This window comes from Leptodactylus fuscus, chromosome 5 (genome assembly GCF_031893055.1).
Source record: "Leptodactylus fuscus isolate aLepFus1 chromosome 5, aLepFus1.hap2, whole genome shotgun sequence".
NCBI classification, from domain to species: Eukaryota; Metazoa; Chordata; class Amphibia; order Anura; family Leptodactylidae; genus Leptodactylus; species Leptodactylus fuscus.
In genome coordinates, this window is record NC_134269.1 from 160,877,765 (window position 1) to 160,894,848 (window position 17,084).

The window sequence follows — 17,084 nt, forward strand, 5'->3', positions numbered from 1 at the left end:
TTTTACATAGCTTGTTTTTGTGAGAACTGATGTTTTCAATGGTACCATGTTATGGTGCATAGAACCCATTGAATAACTTCTATTCCTTTTGTGGGGAGGGATGAAAAAAAAAAAAAACTAACGAATTTTTATGCATTTTTAATGCAGGTCACCTTGGTTTTTGTTCTCTTAAGGCATAACTAAACTTCTGACAGCTTTTGATTTTCTGGCAGTATTTGTGTCATGAATAAATGTTGTAATATACTTTATTAACAAAATTTGTCTCCTTTCTGTGAAACCCAATAACTGTGTATGGAGTACAGGCTATACAGGACTCTGTAAAATGTAGAGAAAATTAGGGTAACAGCAAAGCCTTGCATTTGGTGTCATATGAAAGAGGAGATGCTTTTCTTTCATATGACACTAAGATGACAGCGCTACAGAGATATCACTGGATGAAAATAGTCAGGATTAGGAGACTTATATGTGGCTGTATAATACGTAGACTATAAATATCTCAATCCCGACTGTTATCAACCCTCATTTTCTCTGCATTTTACACAACCCCATGCTCCATACACAGTTACAGATCTCAACACAGAAGCAAGGTGAAAAATAAAAAGATGCCGGATTTTACAGAAAGGAGACAAAAATCTGTTAATAAAGTATATTACAAAATTTATTCAAGACACAAATACTATCAGAAAAATGAAAAAGTTGCCTGTAAACTTTGTTATGCTTTAAAATTTTTACAAAGTAAAACCACTTTATATGAAAAAAGTGGTTTTATAGTTACTGTATAGGTTGTTTTTTTTTCTTTGATTTACTCAGCAAACCAATGCATTTTTGTCTGGCGGTGAAAAACTGGCATGCAGTCTAAACTGTGCGTATGGCTTTAAAGGTGTTCGGCCATGGTAAGCCTGGAAACCCCCAAAAAATGCCATGACAGCAATTAGCACCACACAATTAAAGCACGAGGGGCGTCCATAGAGATGCTAAATAATGGAGTGAAATGGTCCAGATTGTCACTATCACCATTCTGGGCTATTACAACAGAAGTCTGGCTGTCGATCACTGCCAGCTCCTGCAGTGATCACATGGGAACAACTTCTGAGAGACTATGATCACTGTGCAGGAAGGGGTTAAAATAAAGTATAAATCCTTTGGAAATTTTCTCTGTTTAAAAATCTGTTTTGATGAATCTCTTAATACAACTTTATAGGGGGTCAGAGCGTTTTTTTCCTCACACAGATCTGTATATATGCTACAGTGGTTGGACACATCACGTCATACCGTATGTGGATTCACAAGACAGACCCACAGGACAGTAGAAGAGCATAAGAACAGGAGCCACAGATACTGGCAAGGAAAGCATTACTCCTTTTTATGTAACGTTACACAATTGTGAGAAGCTGGTATTAAAAAAAATAAAAAATAAAAAAAATAATGGGGTTGAAATATCCCTACAACACCCATATGTACACAGAGGAGTTTAATAGGTAACATACATGGTTAGTGTTAGTAAGGTACATTTAAATAAACCATATCATTATGGAAGCAATAGGTGTGGGAACTACTGATCAAGAATACTGCAAAAACCCTTTAAATTTTCCTTCCTTCATACCTTTTAGCGGAGCAGTAGTTCTTGGTCTTGCCTTGGGGACTTGTTTTCCTCTGCCTTTTGCCAACAGCAAGTCAACGACATGCTCTCCATTCGGCCCTAGTCTCCCAACAAGGTGCTCCGGGATACCTTTAAAGCCAGCTCTGGAGCTCAGTTGCTCCTCTGAATCACTCAGGTCACTTAAATCGCTGTTAGTACTGGAATCAGAGTCTTGTTTGGACGTCCGACTTCTCTCATCCAATGTGAATCTGTTAACAGATTCAAAAGCGGCTTTACTGTCATGAGAATGCTCTGAGGAGGAGAGGACCCCGGGCTGAAGTCTACTTGACAGTGCAGTGAATGTTCGTAACAATGGATTGTCCATTTGTCCAGATCCAATTGCAGGTTTATCTTCAGTAGGACTTGAAGACAATGTTGGCATTTCAATTGGTTGATTTAAGCTATTTGCTGGAGAATTTGAGCGCCCATTTCCCAAAAACGCAGAACTTGGGAGTGTTTCAGTTGTACCTGAAGTTATGGGTAACCTTTTAAGTGACTCTGTTGTAAACAGAGGTTTTGTTTTCAGCAAAGAGCCAGGTTCATCAGTTCGGTGCTGGTCCTGCCAAATAGAAGAGGAAATATTTCCAGGTAATGAACTCTGGACTGGCGGGGTTGCAAAGCCAAATGGTGAAACGTCCTTTTTATCTGAAAAAGCCAAGAATGGGTTTGATGGTTCCTCTCGGGAAAGTTTTGGGGGTTGTAGAAAAAGGTTTTCATGGGTCTCAGGTGGCCGAGCAGTCAGCACCTTCCCAGGAAATGCAGGGGTGAGTTTAGGCATAGATTCAGAAAAGGGCGATTTTGCGTTTACTTTTGTATCCTGTGGGGTGAGAGCCTTTGGCTTAAAAAGTGTGGAAGAAAGGCCTTCCTTGCATAACACCCCCGGGTCCTTGCTTGAAGGCTCTTCCACAGTACCTTCTGAGATGGTAGAAAAGTAGTTACTTGGTGGAACGTTTTGTGACATACACTGGAAAAATAGATTTTTAGAGAGGTCGGGCTCTTTTGTGTCTTCTTGTACATTACTAGTTCCAAACTGGAAACCAACAGATTTATTTCCTTGAACAGTGCCATTGGACTGGTTTCTATCCTCTCCAAAAGTTGGTTGATGTACTGACATGCCAAAACCACCTTTAGCAGGCGCTGCCTTTCTGAAATTCTGCAAGACATTGAACAAAAAGTCTCAAGGTGAGAAGGGTTTTAATAAGAAAAAAATATAATTGTTATTTTTGTTCTTAAGGGTAACTTAAAAAGCAAGTTGGTATAGATAGTTAAAAATTAAAGGAACCAAAGAACTGCAAAGAAAGACAAAACCACCTAAGGTGGAAACATAACCCAAGTTTCCATTGCATTCTGTTATAGCCATCATTGCTCTTGCTAGAAACAAATAAACCAATAGGATTGTGCTAGACAATGAATCCATCATATCTGTAATGGCTCTGACCAAAATGGAAGATATGATGCTACAGTGAGCATCTTGTGGGCGTGCACAGTTTGCACCCACCATAACATTTTTAAAAGAGAGTCTCATTGGCTATATCGTTTTTTAAATAAGCATATCATTACATAGCCTTTAGTAAGGCTATTCCAGGCATACCTTTCATTCATTGATCCGCTCTGACAGTTTTTTTTTATTTAATTAACCCGGCTTTCTTGATATGCCAATTACTCTTCAGGGAGCACTGGAAGCCTTCTGTTCCCTGAGCACCACAGCGTCATCAGCTGCCTCCGTTTCTCACCACCCCCTTCTTTACAGATGACCCCCTTCTCCTATACATTTCTCACTTCTTTCTTCAATGCAGCTAGTCACGTACAGTGTATGTGCAAAATTTTAATCGCGCTGTAGCTACTCTGAAGGAAGAACTGAGAAATGTGTAGGAGGAGGGATCGTCTGTAAAGAAGGGGGGTGGGGAGCGTGAGAAGCGGGAAAGTCTGATGACACTGCGGTGCTCAGGGAACAGTGAGAAGGCTTCCGATGCTCCTTGAAGAGTAATTAGCATATCAAGAAAACCGGGCTAATTAAAAAACAGCGGCAAATCAATGAATAAATGAAAGGTACGCCTAGAATAGCCTTTCTAAAGGCCATTTAAAAAAATGATATAGCCAATGATAGATTCCCTTTAATGAGTGTTCTTGGGACCAGTGGATGGATCCCCACTGACCAGCAATTTATCCCCTAGTCTATTGATAGGGGATAAAAAACATTAGAAGTATAACCCTTTAAAGAAGACGTTCCATGTCCTCAGAGATGTGTGGTTCTACATACTGTTAGTCTTTGCTGCACTACCTACCTTTGCTGCTTACTATATTAATTTAAAAGGGCCTAAGCTGCAGCAAGGCCATGTGACTGAATTCACTACCTTGAGTAAGGGTAGCCGTGCTTTCCAAACAACTGAGCCCACCAACCTGACACTTATGACCTATCCTAAAAATAGATCACTATCACTCAGAAAATCCCCTTTAATTGTGAATACTAAATGACAATATGAGATGTTCGAGTTTTTTGTCTTTTCATAAATTCCTCACAATGGACTGAACCATCTGTGGGGTATAAAATAGTTACCTCCCCAGTGGTCCAGCTAGGTTTCTTGCTTTCCTCTGCTGCTACACTGGAAAGACCGGTGTCAGAGATTCTTACTGTAGTCGGCGTTACTCCACTTGACGTTAAACTCTCCGTTGTGCTTACAGGGTTATCAGCAGGCAATGCACCTTTATTTCCTTGTCTTACAGCTTCTGGCATCAGAGAGCCTTGACTGGCCATTGCTGAAAAAGTTGGGAAAGCTAGAGGTGTTCCTTCACCAACAGGCTGATCTTGGACCACTAATGTGCGGCCATTTTCTTTGGTGTAAGTTGCAAAGCGAATATTGCGATTAATTTGAGGAACAAAATGCAACATTTGTTTGGATCTAGAATCTACAGTGGGATCAGCACCACTGCTGCTAGTCCAGGAACTCCGGTTAAGTTCACTTGAATCGCCACCATTGCTATCCAACTCCTTCTTGTCCGCTTTCTGTTTTTTTCCTGAAGAATCACCTTCCGCATCAGACGGTAGTTTTCTTCTACGTCCATCTCTTCCATCTGCATTTTCTTTTTTCTTCTTTACTTTTGTTGTTTTTGTTAGTTTTAACAATGAGTCCTGAAACACAGTTCATTATGAACACGTGAAAAACTGCAAATCTGACAATAATGCATATCACGTTATATACATAATATATGCCTGTTGTGCGTATACTTATGAGTTTTACAGTACTAAAGATATTGATAATCAATCCATAGGATAAGTCATCAATATTCAATTGGTAGGGGTCCGCCGCCTGCTACCCCACCAAACTGCTGACAGCAACAGCTGACTGAAGTGCACAGAGTATGGAGATGGAAGCCCTCCCCCCCCAAAAAAAAAACAAAAAACATGCACCTTTAAAAGTAACTTTACTGTCTAATAATTGTTCCTGATGATGGCTGACAGACAGCCCCACAACTAAAAAGATCAAAGTTCCTAGAAAGATACAACTTTAATTTTTATTAAATTTCCAAAAATATATTATACATACATACAAAAAGCATAGCATAAACAATAAAACAGTAATAAAAACCCAGACAGAGAACACAAACATAGCACGAACAAGAGGGAGAAGAAGGGCAAGAGGGGGAAGTCAGAGACTATGAAGAATGCAATACGTATCCCAACAACTTTATGCTCTTAATTTGGAAATTTGTAGCCACTGGTATTAGTTGATATAGTAATGTCTTTCATACATTATTTACAAAATGTAAAATCTACAGCAATTGATACTATTTAGGCGAATACCCCACAGGACGATACGCAGCGCTAAATCACTGTGGGAAAAACCACGACGGGAATAACATCGCGGTCCTTCCTGCAGCGCTTTGAACAGAAAGTTCACAGCGTTTTCCTCCGTGGACTGTTACAATTATATCTACAGGAAAGCCGCTGGCATTTCCGTAGATATAATTGACATGCTGCAATTTCAAAACCGTGCCGATTCACACGGCGGAAAAGTTTTCCGCTGTGTGCTTTTTTTTTTTGGCGTGGCTAACCGGTCCTTTTAAGGCCTGAATCAATGGGCCTAAAGAGGAGTGTGTCTCGAGCCGCGTAATCCGCGGCAAGATAGGGCATGTCGCTTTTTTTTCTGCCTACGGAAAAAAAAGCAACTGGCTCCCATTGAAGTCAATAGGAGCCATTGTTGAAGGTGGATTTTGAGGTGGATTCTGCATCAAAATCCGCCTGCAAAAACTCTGCGTGAACATACCCTTATACATCATATGAGGATAATATCTCAGAACGGAAAACAATTTTTCCCACAATAACAATGACAATAGCTTGAAACTAAAGCTAGCCATATTTCTTAGGCATGTAACCACTGCTTAGGTACGCGTGTATGTTTTGTAGAGGAGGACAGAGGGGTGTCAATATCTGACATCTTTTTTGGGAGCTCACCAAGTTTCTAGAATTGATGGTCAATCCTTAGGATAGGCTTTCAATAAATTAGATCTGTGGGGGTCTGACACATGGGACCCCCTTAGATCACCTGAACAGAGACATCATGGCTTCCAGTAATGTTTATATACCGTGATCTTTGTTGCTTACTCACCATTCAAATTGTAGTGGCGAGTGTCGGAACTACAACGCAGACAACCTATACCATTCTATTGGTATAGATTTTGTCACGCTGGAAGAACAATCTATACTTTTTACCTATTCGTCATCAACCAAAGTCACTTTATTTTTTTCTAACAGTTACAAACAGAAAATATTACCTCAGGCTCTAAAACAGAGTCATCCACTAGCACCACATGTACCAATTTAGGATCAATAGTAACAGTTTCTCCACCCTGTGAATAGAGTAAAAATAAATAGGATTAGTTATTTTTATTTGTACTTTATTATTTAATTTTACATTGTTCTTAGACTAAGACGATACTGAGAACGGTGTTACAAACTACTGGCCCTTACACATACAGCACATTACAGGCGATACAAATGATGCCCAAGTGGATTTTATGGCAATATTCCCCTTGCTATCTGTACACAAAGAGAAAAAAAGGTCACAAATTCCTAAATACCAAAGGCTGCCCATATCTGAACAAGTATTTTAAGCAAATAAACAGGTTCAGGAAATGGCATATTACAGTAAGAATATATTAAATTTAACTCAAGATTAATGCTGCAAATAATAACTGTACATATAATAAAGCATCAGGAGTCATGATCTACAAGAGAGGGAAAAATCCAATATGATATTTTCAGCCAAAGAACTGCACTAGCACCGCATGTACCAAATTAGCCTTCATGTTGTACCTCATAGTGAACGCGGTTTCTTTCCATAATACTCTTGCAACCTTAAGCATGTGCAGAGTTAGTTTTAGGTTTCTTAATATATCCATGGGATGTTAGGAGTTATTTGGCATGGCCACACGCACCACATATGCTATACAGCTTGGGGTGCGTCACTGCACTGTTTGGCCTGGAAGACGCATTTCAGTAGTTGCAAAACCATCGTTTTCTATTCACATCTAAGCCCAATATTTTGGACTGTACCAGATGAACCAGCACCAATAAAATGGATTTTTACGGAGAGTGTCATAGTTGTTATTCCTTTTTGGATACATAGTATTGACCAAGCTCTCTTTGAGAAACTAAACTAACAATATACAGAAATGATATATAAACAACTCATTGCATATAAATAATTCTGAATTCAGTTGTAAAGGAAACGTATGTAACAAACCTCTTACACCTACCTCATTCATTGTAACATTTATTATACGAGTAAGAGGGTCCTGATGGGTTACTATCCCAGAAATCCATCTTTCATTCTCATCAGGTCTGAATACCTTGACCTCTTGACCTTGAATACTGCAAATACCTAGAAAAAAAGAAACTAAATTATAATAATGCACCAAGTACAAAACAACAACAACGGGCTAGTTCACACGTAAATTACGTGTGGCTTAATTTGGTCCGGAAAAAAAACGCTTCCTGACTAGGTAGCGGTTTTTGGACCTTCACACGTTTTTTTTTTTATTGTTTTCTGGACTCCAGCGCTGCAAGGCTGCAATGCTAACCACTGAGCCACTGTGTTGGCCCCATGTACTAGAAGATTTTGAGAACATGGATTTTAGGTTTAATGGTCTTTTTACAGGCAACATTATTCGTGCATAAAAGCAATTTTGTACACAGAGTTTCTATATTTTAATTTTACCTCTTAAGATAATTTCTTGGATTTTCCTTGAGTTAATAATGTCAGTAACTGCATCCCGCAATAATGGCTGTTCTTTTAAAACCAATTTGTGGCTGTCAACTCCCATCTGCTGGAATAGGAGACAATGCAATTCAGTCAATGTCTGTGTAAGAAAAGGTACACCAAAATGCTGCCCATATTGACAAGACGGCAATGATACCTGATACAGACGTAGAGTGCTGGCATCTGGAAGGAAATGTAAAATTTCTTCCAACAAGAACTCAATAGGGACCAGAGTTCCCAGGCCCAGTTTATCCACCAGAGTTGTGAATGTCTGCAAAAAACAAGTTAGTGAACGTTAAAGAATAAACCAAAGAGTTTGCTTTTAGATTTGGACTGAATTATCTGAAATGTTTATCTTCTACATGCACTACCTAATTCTGTACCCTCCTACACTACCTCCATCCAATCAATCATCTTTGCTGATTCTTCTAGTAAAGGTGCCCATACACAGTAGCTGACTATCAGACGAGAATACTGACTTCAATGGGCCCATCTGATCAAGCAGTGAATGGATAGCTAACATCTGAGGAAAGAATGATCAGGCATGTTGGATTTCAACATGTCCTTAACTTTGCTCTCATGAGAGATGAGACATGGAAGAAGTGTTTGGGTATGTTCACAGTTTTCTGCAGGCGGATTTTGACACGGAATCCGCCTGCAAAAATGTCTTCCATTCATTTTAATGGGAATCCCTTGCTTTTTCCCCCCCGCTAGCAGGAAAAAGAAGCGACGTGCCCTATCTACCCGCGCCTCGAGACTCCCTCCTGATTAGGCCCATTCATTTGCACTGCATCAGCATCCCTTAGCGGCTAGCTGCTCAGAGAAAACGTTTCGGTCGTGTGAACATACCCTTTGGCAATTGATCGTTCCATTTACCTAACTGCATGCTTGGCCAAGCCGGGCACATACTCTATGGCTGTTTTAGAGAGCCACAATGGCCAAACTCCTGGCAAAAACTAATTTTTACCTCTCTGCAATGGTAGATGGCAGACAAAAAGTCTATGAAAAAAAAAAGGAAGCATCTAATGAAATTTAGCACAGAAGAAACTTACCAGTGCTGGCCAATGTGTAGGACAAATACGACTCCCTTGGATAATGATAGGTTCTTTTCTAGGTGACCACACCAGTGGCCCTTCCAGCAAGATTACCAAAACATCTTCTCCATGGACTTGCACCCATGAATGTGGTTTAGAGCTTTTTTCATCAAATTCTACATATACCTGATACGGAAAAGAAAAGAAATGTGGTTGTCATTGTGCAGATGAAGTGGAGATTTCATAATGTAGCAGTACATAATATGGAGTTTACAACAGAGCTGGAGAGGCAGAAGATAAAGCATCAAAACCTTTATCAGGTTATGTTCACACTGTGCTTGCAGTACGCTTTGCGTTTTTTTTTTTACTAGCATTTAAGTGTTGACAGTTTTGAAGTTTTTTTGTACGTGTGATTTAAGTCCTATAGAGAACACACACACACAAGCGAGGCGCTTCAAAACAGATCCCATTGACTTCAATGGGTGCCGGCTTACACGCTACCCATTGAAATCAGTGGGTTATAAATCCTCCCATTGATTTCAATGTGTTACGCGCGTAAACCGGCACCCATTGAAATCAAAGGTACCTGTTTTGAAGCGCCTCGCTCTGACACCTGTATACGTGTCTAAATGAGCGGCGTGTTAATCCATGGGAATGAAGCCTTAGGCTGGTCTTACATGACCGTATTAAATGTACAGTCCGCAAGTTGCTGATCGGCAACATAGACTCCGCAGACGTCCGTGTCCTGCCGCACTCGCCCATACAGTTCTATGGGCGAGTCCGTGCAGTGCCGCAATTCACGGCCAATACAGACATGTCCTATAAATTGCGGACCACAGTTGTGGCCCGGCCACACCACGGATAAAATATCTGGTGGTGTAAGAGGTCGCATTGAATATAATGTGTCCGAAAATGGTCCGCAATTGAAAACCCTCAATTGCAGACCAACATTACGGCCGTGTAAGACCAGGCTTACTGAGCAATAATTTCTGGTATTTTCAGCATCCAATATGCTAATTAAGCTCTCTTCAGTCAGGTGGATGGTCTTGTGCTTGGGACAAGCCATCTGGCAGTACATAGTCTGATTACCAACTCCGGGCAAAATTCATCCAAATTCCACAGGCCTGCTATTAACAGGGTAAATGACCGAAGTACACACTACATTATAGCAAGTGTGGAGAATCTTACAATTATTGCACGACAAAGTGAGTCTCTTTTTTTTTTTTTTTATTTCATCAATTTATTTAAATCCCCACTTTAATAAGAGTATACCCACACGTAATGGAAAAGCCCTGATTTGTGGACAGAAAATCCACCGCATATTACAATAGCAACAAAGTAAATAAGATCTTAATTTTCCTGCACATTACATAGAAAAATATCAGCATGTAAGTGCATTCTGCAGGTGATTTTTTTTCCAAATATGTGCATCTGCACCCAAGCCACAACCCTACACCCCATTCTTTCCATACACAAAACTAATGCAGCTGTATGGAAAGAAGAGGCGGTAGACTTGTGGCTGGAACAGTCCTTCGGTGCCAGTGTTTATTGGTAGAGATGAGCGAGTACTATTCGAAACGGGCGTTTCGAATAGCACACACCAATTCAAGCCTTAAGAAAGGCGGCTATTCTCCTACCTTTCATTGTATGCTGTTCGTCTACAATCCTGGTTCTTGTCAGTATGTAAATTATCTCTCTTGTGGCACTAGGGGCGTCTCCAATGATGCGAGAGAATTCTCTTCAGCACCGCCTCCTCTTCTTCAGCAGTGTCATCTTCAGCCTCTTCTTCTGGCGGTGGCTTGCAACTTCTAAGGCCTCCGGCCTTGGGCAGAGCAGACTGTACATGCCCATAGGCCACGATAAAATGGCCGCTTGCATAGTATTGTAAGCGCCCATTTTCTTGGGGCTTGCGCAGTCTTCTCTGCCCAAGGCCTAGAAGTAAGAAGACACCGCTGGAAGAAGAGAATGAAGAGGCCGCTCCTGACGAAGATGGTGCTGGAGAGAGTTCTCTCACAGCATTGGGGCCGCCCCCAGTGCTGTCTGAGCACTGGGGCCCGCCCCCAGTGCTGCGAGAGAGCTAATTTACATACCGATAAGAACCAGGATTGTAGACGGACGGCAGCACGGAGAAGACAACGAAAGGTAGGAGAAGAATAGCCTTTCTCAAGGCTATTTCGATGTGGTACTTATAAAAAATGTCGTCTGAATGATAGAATCCCTTTAATTTCTAACACAAAGTCTGGCAACTGTGAAATATGCCAGTCTTGAGTCCAGTTGGCGGTTCTACTCAGTGACTGAATTGCATACAGCGATAGCGGTCATTCACTGAGCATGACCACCCACTGGACTCCTAAGGCCAGAACAAGCAGGGTTATAAATGAATGAGTGACAATTTATGTTAGAAAAGTTCCGGTATGTTTTTCTGCCCAGCGCCTCCTGCTCTGTAACATGCTGCCTGAAGACTAGACTGCATTTTCATGTGACAGGCTCACTTTAAGGCTAAGGACCCATGGTCTCACAGCGTGTCCGCGCTGCGGTTTTAAATGCACAGTGGGCACGGGATTCGCATGGATCCTGTCCACTTTGCAGTTAATGTAAAACACTGCGATTTTTCCAGCAGCATTTTCAGCCCGTGGGGCCCCGGACTAAAGGGGTTTTCCAATAAATGTAACATATTTAAATCTGTACAAGATACAGGTGAAACATTTCTTCACATATCACATTTCTGCAGTTTTGAAGATTTTTGGTATAATCAGTGTGTTGTCTCAATCGGTTGCCTATGGATATGACCATAAATGCAGGACCTTTCCATACCCTGAAACTCAGCCATGATTTCCTTATCGTAGCCAGATAATGTTCTTGTGCATGTAGTGTCCCCGCCTGACCTGTAAGGAAAGCATGGCAGAGGTTTTAACAGGTCCCAGCTCCAGCATTCAGTCGTATCCAATGGAAACTGATCAAAACCACCGACTGTCACCACTGAGATGGGTAGACAGAATTTTATAGTCTGCAAAATTGTTATGTACATTTCTAAAAATGTTTAAAATTGTCTATAAATCTAAATATGGTTATTTTCATAGGAAAACCCCTTCAAACTTTATTTCTATAACATAGGTCCATGCAAATTTACCCTGATAATCCTGTTGCAGGTTATGACTTGGATTTATCCACCTCAGTCACATTAGGCTGGCAGTCACTTATAAGGGGTCACAGTTATAGGAGGCATGAAACAGACTGAATACGTAACCGATACTGGGGTCTGATACACAAGATTTAGCATGTGACGGTTACTGCTACAATGAGGAAGCTAGCCGGATGATATGTCTTCTGTGAAAGAAAGTTTATGATATGACATGAGGCCAGCTGCGTATGGGCACAAGAGTTAGGTAATGTGCACCCTGCTAGCTCAGGTGAGGGGCACACAGCACACCCCCTCCTGTCCTGACAGCTCAGGTGAGGGGCACACAGCACACCCCCTCCTGTCCTGACAGCTCAGGTGAGGGGCACACAGCACACCCCCTCCTGTCCTGACAGCTCAGGTGAGGGGCACACAGCACACCCCCTCCTGTCCTGACAGCTCAGATGAGGGGCACACAGCACACCCCCTCCTGTCCTGACAGCTCAGGTGAGGGGCACACAGAACACCCCCTCCTGTCCTGACAGCTCAGGTGAGGGGCACACAGCACACCCCCTCCTGTCCTGACAGCTTAGGTGAGGGGCACACAGCATACCCCCTCCTGTCCTGACAGCTCAGATGAGGGGCACACAGCACACCCCCTGCTGTCCTGACAGCTCAGATGAGGGGCACACAGCACACCCCCTCCTGTCCTGACAGCTCAGATGAGGGGCACACAGCACACCCCCTACTGTCCTGACAGCTCAGGTGAGGGGCACACAGCACACCCCCTGCTGTCCTGACAGCTCAGATGAGGGGCACACAGCACACCCCCTCCTGTCCTGACAGCTCAGATGAGGGGCACACAGCACACCCCCTCCTGTCCTGACAGCTCAGGTGAGGGGCACACAGCACACCCCCTGCTGTCCTGACAGCTCAGATGAGGGGCACACAGCACACCCCCTCCTGTCCTGACAGCTCAGATGAGGGGCACACAGCACACCCCCTGCTGTCCTGACAGCTCAGATGAGGGGCACACAGCACACCCCCTCCTGTCCTGAAGGTTTAGGTTAGGGGCACACAGCACACCCCCTGCTGTCCTGACAGCTCAGATGAGGGGCACACAGCACACCCCCTGCTGTCCTGACAGCTCAGATGAGGGGCACACAGCACACCCCTCCTGTCCTGACAGCTCAGATGAGGGGCACACAGCACACCCCCTGCTGTCCTGACAGCTCAGATGAGGGGCACACAGCACACCCCCTCCTGTCCTGACAGCTCAGATGAGGGGCACACAGCACACCCCCTGCTGTCCTGACAGCTCAGATGAGGGGCACACAGCACACCCCCTGCTGTCCTGACAGCTCAAATGGGGGGCATACAGCACACCCCCTCCTGTCCTGACAGCTCAGGTGAGGGGCACACAGCACACCCCCTGCTGTCCTGACAGTTTAGGTGAGGGGCACACAGCACACCCCCTCCTGTCCTGAAGGTTTAGGTGAGGGGCACACAGCACACCCCCTCCTGTCCTGAAGGTTTAGGTGAGGGGCACACAGCACACCCCCTCCTGTCCTAACAGCTCAGATGGGGGCACACAGCACACCCCCTACTGTCCTGACCGTTTTGGTGAGGGGCACACAGCACACCCCCTCCTGTCCTCACAGCTCAGGTGAGGGGCACACAGCACACCCCCTCCCGTCCTGACAGTTTAGGTGAGGGGCACACAGCACACCCCCTCCCGTCCTGCCAGTACAGGGTGAGGGGCACACAGCACACCCCCCTCCTGTCCTGCCAGCTCAGATGAGGGGCACACAGCACACCCCCTCCTGTCCTGAAGGTTTAGGTTAGGGGCACACAGCACACCCCCTCCCGTCCTGACAGTTTAGGTGAGGGGCACACAGCACACCCCCCTCCTGTCCTGACAGCTCAGATGAGGGGCACACAGCACACCCCCTCCTGTCCTGCCAGCTCAGATGAGGGGCACACAGCACACCCCCTCCTGTCCTGACCGTTCAGATGAGGGGCATACAGCACACCCCCTCCTGTCCTGACAGCTCAGATGAGGGGCACACAGCACACCCCCTCCTGTCCTGCCAGCTCAGATGAGGGGCACACAGCACACCCCCTCCTGTCCTCACAGCTCAGATGGGGGGCACACAGCACACCCCCCTCCTGTCCTGACCGTTCAGATGAGGGGCACACAGCACACCCCCCTCCTGTCCTGCCAGCTTAGATGAGGGGCATACAGCACACCCCCTCCTGTCCTAACAGTTTAAGTGAGGGGCATACAGCACACCCCCTCCTGTCCTGCCAGCTCAGATGAGGGGCACACAGCACACCCCCTCCTGTCCTGAAGGTTTAGGTTAGGGGCACACAGCACACCCCCTGCCGTCCTGACAGTACAGGGTGAGGGGCACACAGCACACCCCCCTCCTGTCCTGCCAGCTCAGATGAGGGGCACACAGCACACCCCCCTCCTGTCCTGCCAGCTCAGATGAGGGGCATACAGCACACCCCCTCCTGTCCTAACAGTTTAAGTGAGGGGCACACAGCACACCCCCTCCTGTCCTGCCAGCTCAGATGAGGGGCACACAGCACACCCCCTGCTGTCCTGACAGCTCAGATGAGGGGCACACAGCACACCCCCTCCTGTCCTGACAGTTTAGGTGAGGGGCACACAGCACACCCCCCTCCTGTCCTGACAGCTCAGATGAGGGGCACACAGCACACCCCCTCCTGTCCTGCCAGCTCAGATGAGGGGCACACAGCACACCCCCTCCTGTCCTGACCGTTCAGATGAGGGGCATACAGCACACCCCCTCCTGTCCTGACAGCTCAGATGAGGGGCACACAGCACACCCCCTCCTGTCCTGCCAGCTCAGATGAGGGGCACACAGCACACCCCCTCCTGTCCTCACAGCTCAGATGGGGGGCACACAGCACACCCCCCTCCTGTCCTGACCGTTCAGATGAGGGGCACACAGCACACCCCCCTCCTGTCCTGCCAGCTTAGATGAGGGGCATACAGCACACCCCCTCCTGTCCTAACAGTTTAAGTGAGGGGCATACAGCACACCCCCTCCTGTCCTGCCAGCTCAGATGAGGGGCACACAGCACACCCCCTCCTGTCCTGAAGGTTTAGGTTAGGGGCACACAGCACACCCCCTGCCGTCCTGACAGTACAGGGTGAGGGGCACACAGCACACCCCCCTCCTGTCCTGCCAGCTCAGATGAGGGGCACACAGCACACCCCCCTCCTGTCCTGCCAGCTCAGATGAGGGGCACACAGCACACCCCCTCCTGTTCTGACCGTTTAGGTGAGGGGCACACAGCACACCCCCTCCTGTCCTGACCGTTTAGGTGAGGGGCACACAGCACACCCCCTCCTGTCCTCACAGCGGTCCCTGTATGTACGGTAGGCGGCGCACCAGAGCGCACCATTTGCTCCTCATTGATCTGCAGTATAACATGTTTACACTGGGCTGGGGGAGGGGCTGCAGTCACGGGGCCGGGAATGTAAGCACCGGGATTGGGCCGGACTAGGCCCCGACAAGACACCGAGTCCCGACGTATTCCGGGCAAGGGCAGAAAGCGTATTAGGAGGCGGGGAGTGGCTACTTACCGCCAGCTCCTCGGGCGCCGCTCCTTTGAGCCCCCGCACAGTTCCGCCCTCCCAGGCCCGCTTCCCCAACGGGATAGACGGATCCAGGACTCCCTCCCGTCCTGAAGAGCTCTCGTCAAACAGCAGCCTCAGCCGCTTCCCTACCGGGGACACCGGGGCCGCCATGTCAGCAGCGTTCTCCGGCGCTTCAAAGCGCGATCACCGGACGTGGAAGGAGCGAGGCCTTTGCAGCACCCGCGGAGACAACGCGCTATACAACAACGCCGCCGTGCGGCTGGGAGTGCATTGCGAGGAGTCAACAGCGCCCCGTGTGATAAGGAGGGGAACAACCACCAAAACAATGCAATAACTCCCCTTCGTCGTGTGTACTTCTGACTCTACGAGATAAGCTGTAGCGCCCCCTCGTGACAGGGATCTCAGGCACTAGAATGCGGAGCAACCAACCCCTTCAACTATGTTCTCAAGTCAAGGTTGTAATAGACAGCGCCCCTAGTGGTACGGAGTGCACGGTACATGCTTAGCTTTAGAAACAGAGAAGGCGATTGGTGAATCTATCACTGGAGAGGAATCGTAACAACAAAGAGACGGCGCTGGCTGAGGCCGTATGAGGCGTGTAAGGAGGGCAAATAGCCGCCATTACATGTTACCCTACAGGCAGGGGCAGCGATCAGAACAGCTGATCGAGATCAATGGGCGGGGCCTGTATGATAATGAGCCGAGAGATAGGGGAGGACACCGAGGAGGTGGTCACCGAGAAAGTGGGAGGAGCCACTAATGCAAGGAGCTGATGGGGACGAGCTAGATAATTGCACAGTATAACTGTGTCTGTGTGTGTGTCTGTGTGTGTGGTGTGATTGGTTCCTGTGGGCACAAAGTCTGTTCTCCTTATAAACTGTCTTTATCAACCTACCCCATTATTGCCCCTTACTGGCCATACCATTCTATTTCCATTATTTCCGATCACCCTCCATGACCACCATCCCAAAGGAGAATGGCAAAAATGTTTTTTTTTTTGTTTTTTTTTTGGATGACCATGTTTCCATGGGATCTATGAAAATAGGCAAAAATAGGAAGTTCTATTTTAGTCCATTTAGAGTCTGTTCACATGGAGTTTTTTGCTGGCGAATTTTGACACGGAATCTGCCTCAAAAACCGCCTCCCATTCAATTTAATTTTTTTCCCATCAGCGTCCACGGTGCGAGACTCCCTCCCAATTAGGCCCATTCATTCGGGCCTAATTCGGAGCAAAATGCTGTGACGAGATGCCGGTGCACTACATTGGCATTCCATCGTGGCTAGCCGCGTGGTATGTTCACACGCAGAATCCAAATTCTGCCTTGTGAACATACCCTAAAACAGGCGTGTGAAATCAAAGGCTGTGTTGGTTTTTTTTTTTTTAACCAAAGCCAAGCGT

The 17,084-nt window shown here is 46.0% G+C and overlaps 1 protein-coding gene across 1 annotated transcript in view; it reads right to left on the minus strand.

Annotated features, from left to right (window-relative positions):
• The window catches only part of KDM3B (lysine demethylase 3B), a 32,037-nt gene extending 15,556 nt beyond the window's left edge, over positions 1-16,481 (minus strand). The window contains exons 1-8 of the mRNA XM_075274598.1: positions 15,671-16,481; positions 8,952-9,119; positions 8,057-8,170; positions 7,858-7,966; positions 7,397-7,521; positions 6,413-6,487; positions 4,197-4,769; positions 1,604-2,792 (exon numbers count right to left, since the gene is read on the minus strand). Coding sequence (XP_075130699.1) covers positions 1,604-2,792; positions 4,197-4,769; positions 6,413-6,487; positions 7,397-7,521; positions 7,858-7,966; positions 8,057-8,170; positions 8,952-9,119; positions 15,671-15,835 — 2,518 coding nt within the window. The 5' untranslated portion in view covers positions 15,836-16,481. The remainder of the gene's footprint in view (positions 1-1,603; positions 2,793-4,196; positions 4,770-6,412; positions 6,488-7,396; positions 7,522-7,857; positions 7,967-8,056; positions 8,171-8,951; positions 9,120-15,670) is intronic.
• Between the last annotated feature and the right edge of the window lie 603 nt (positions 16,482-17,084).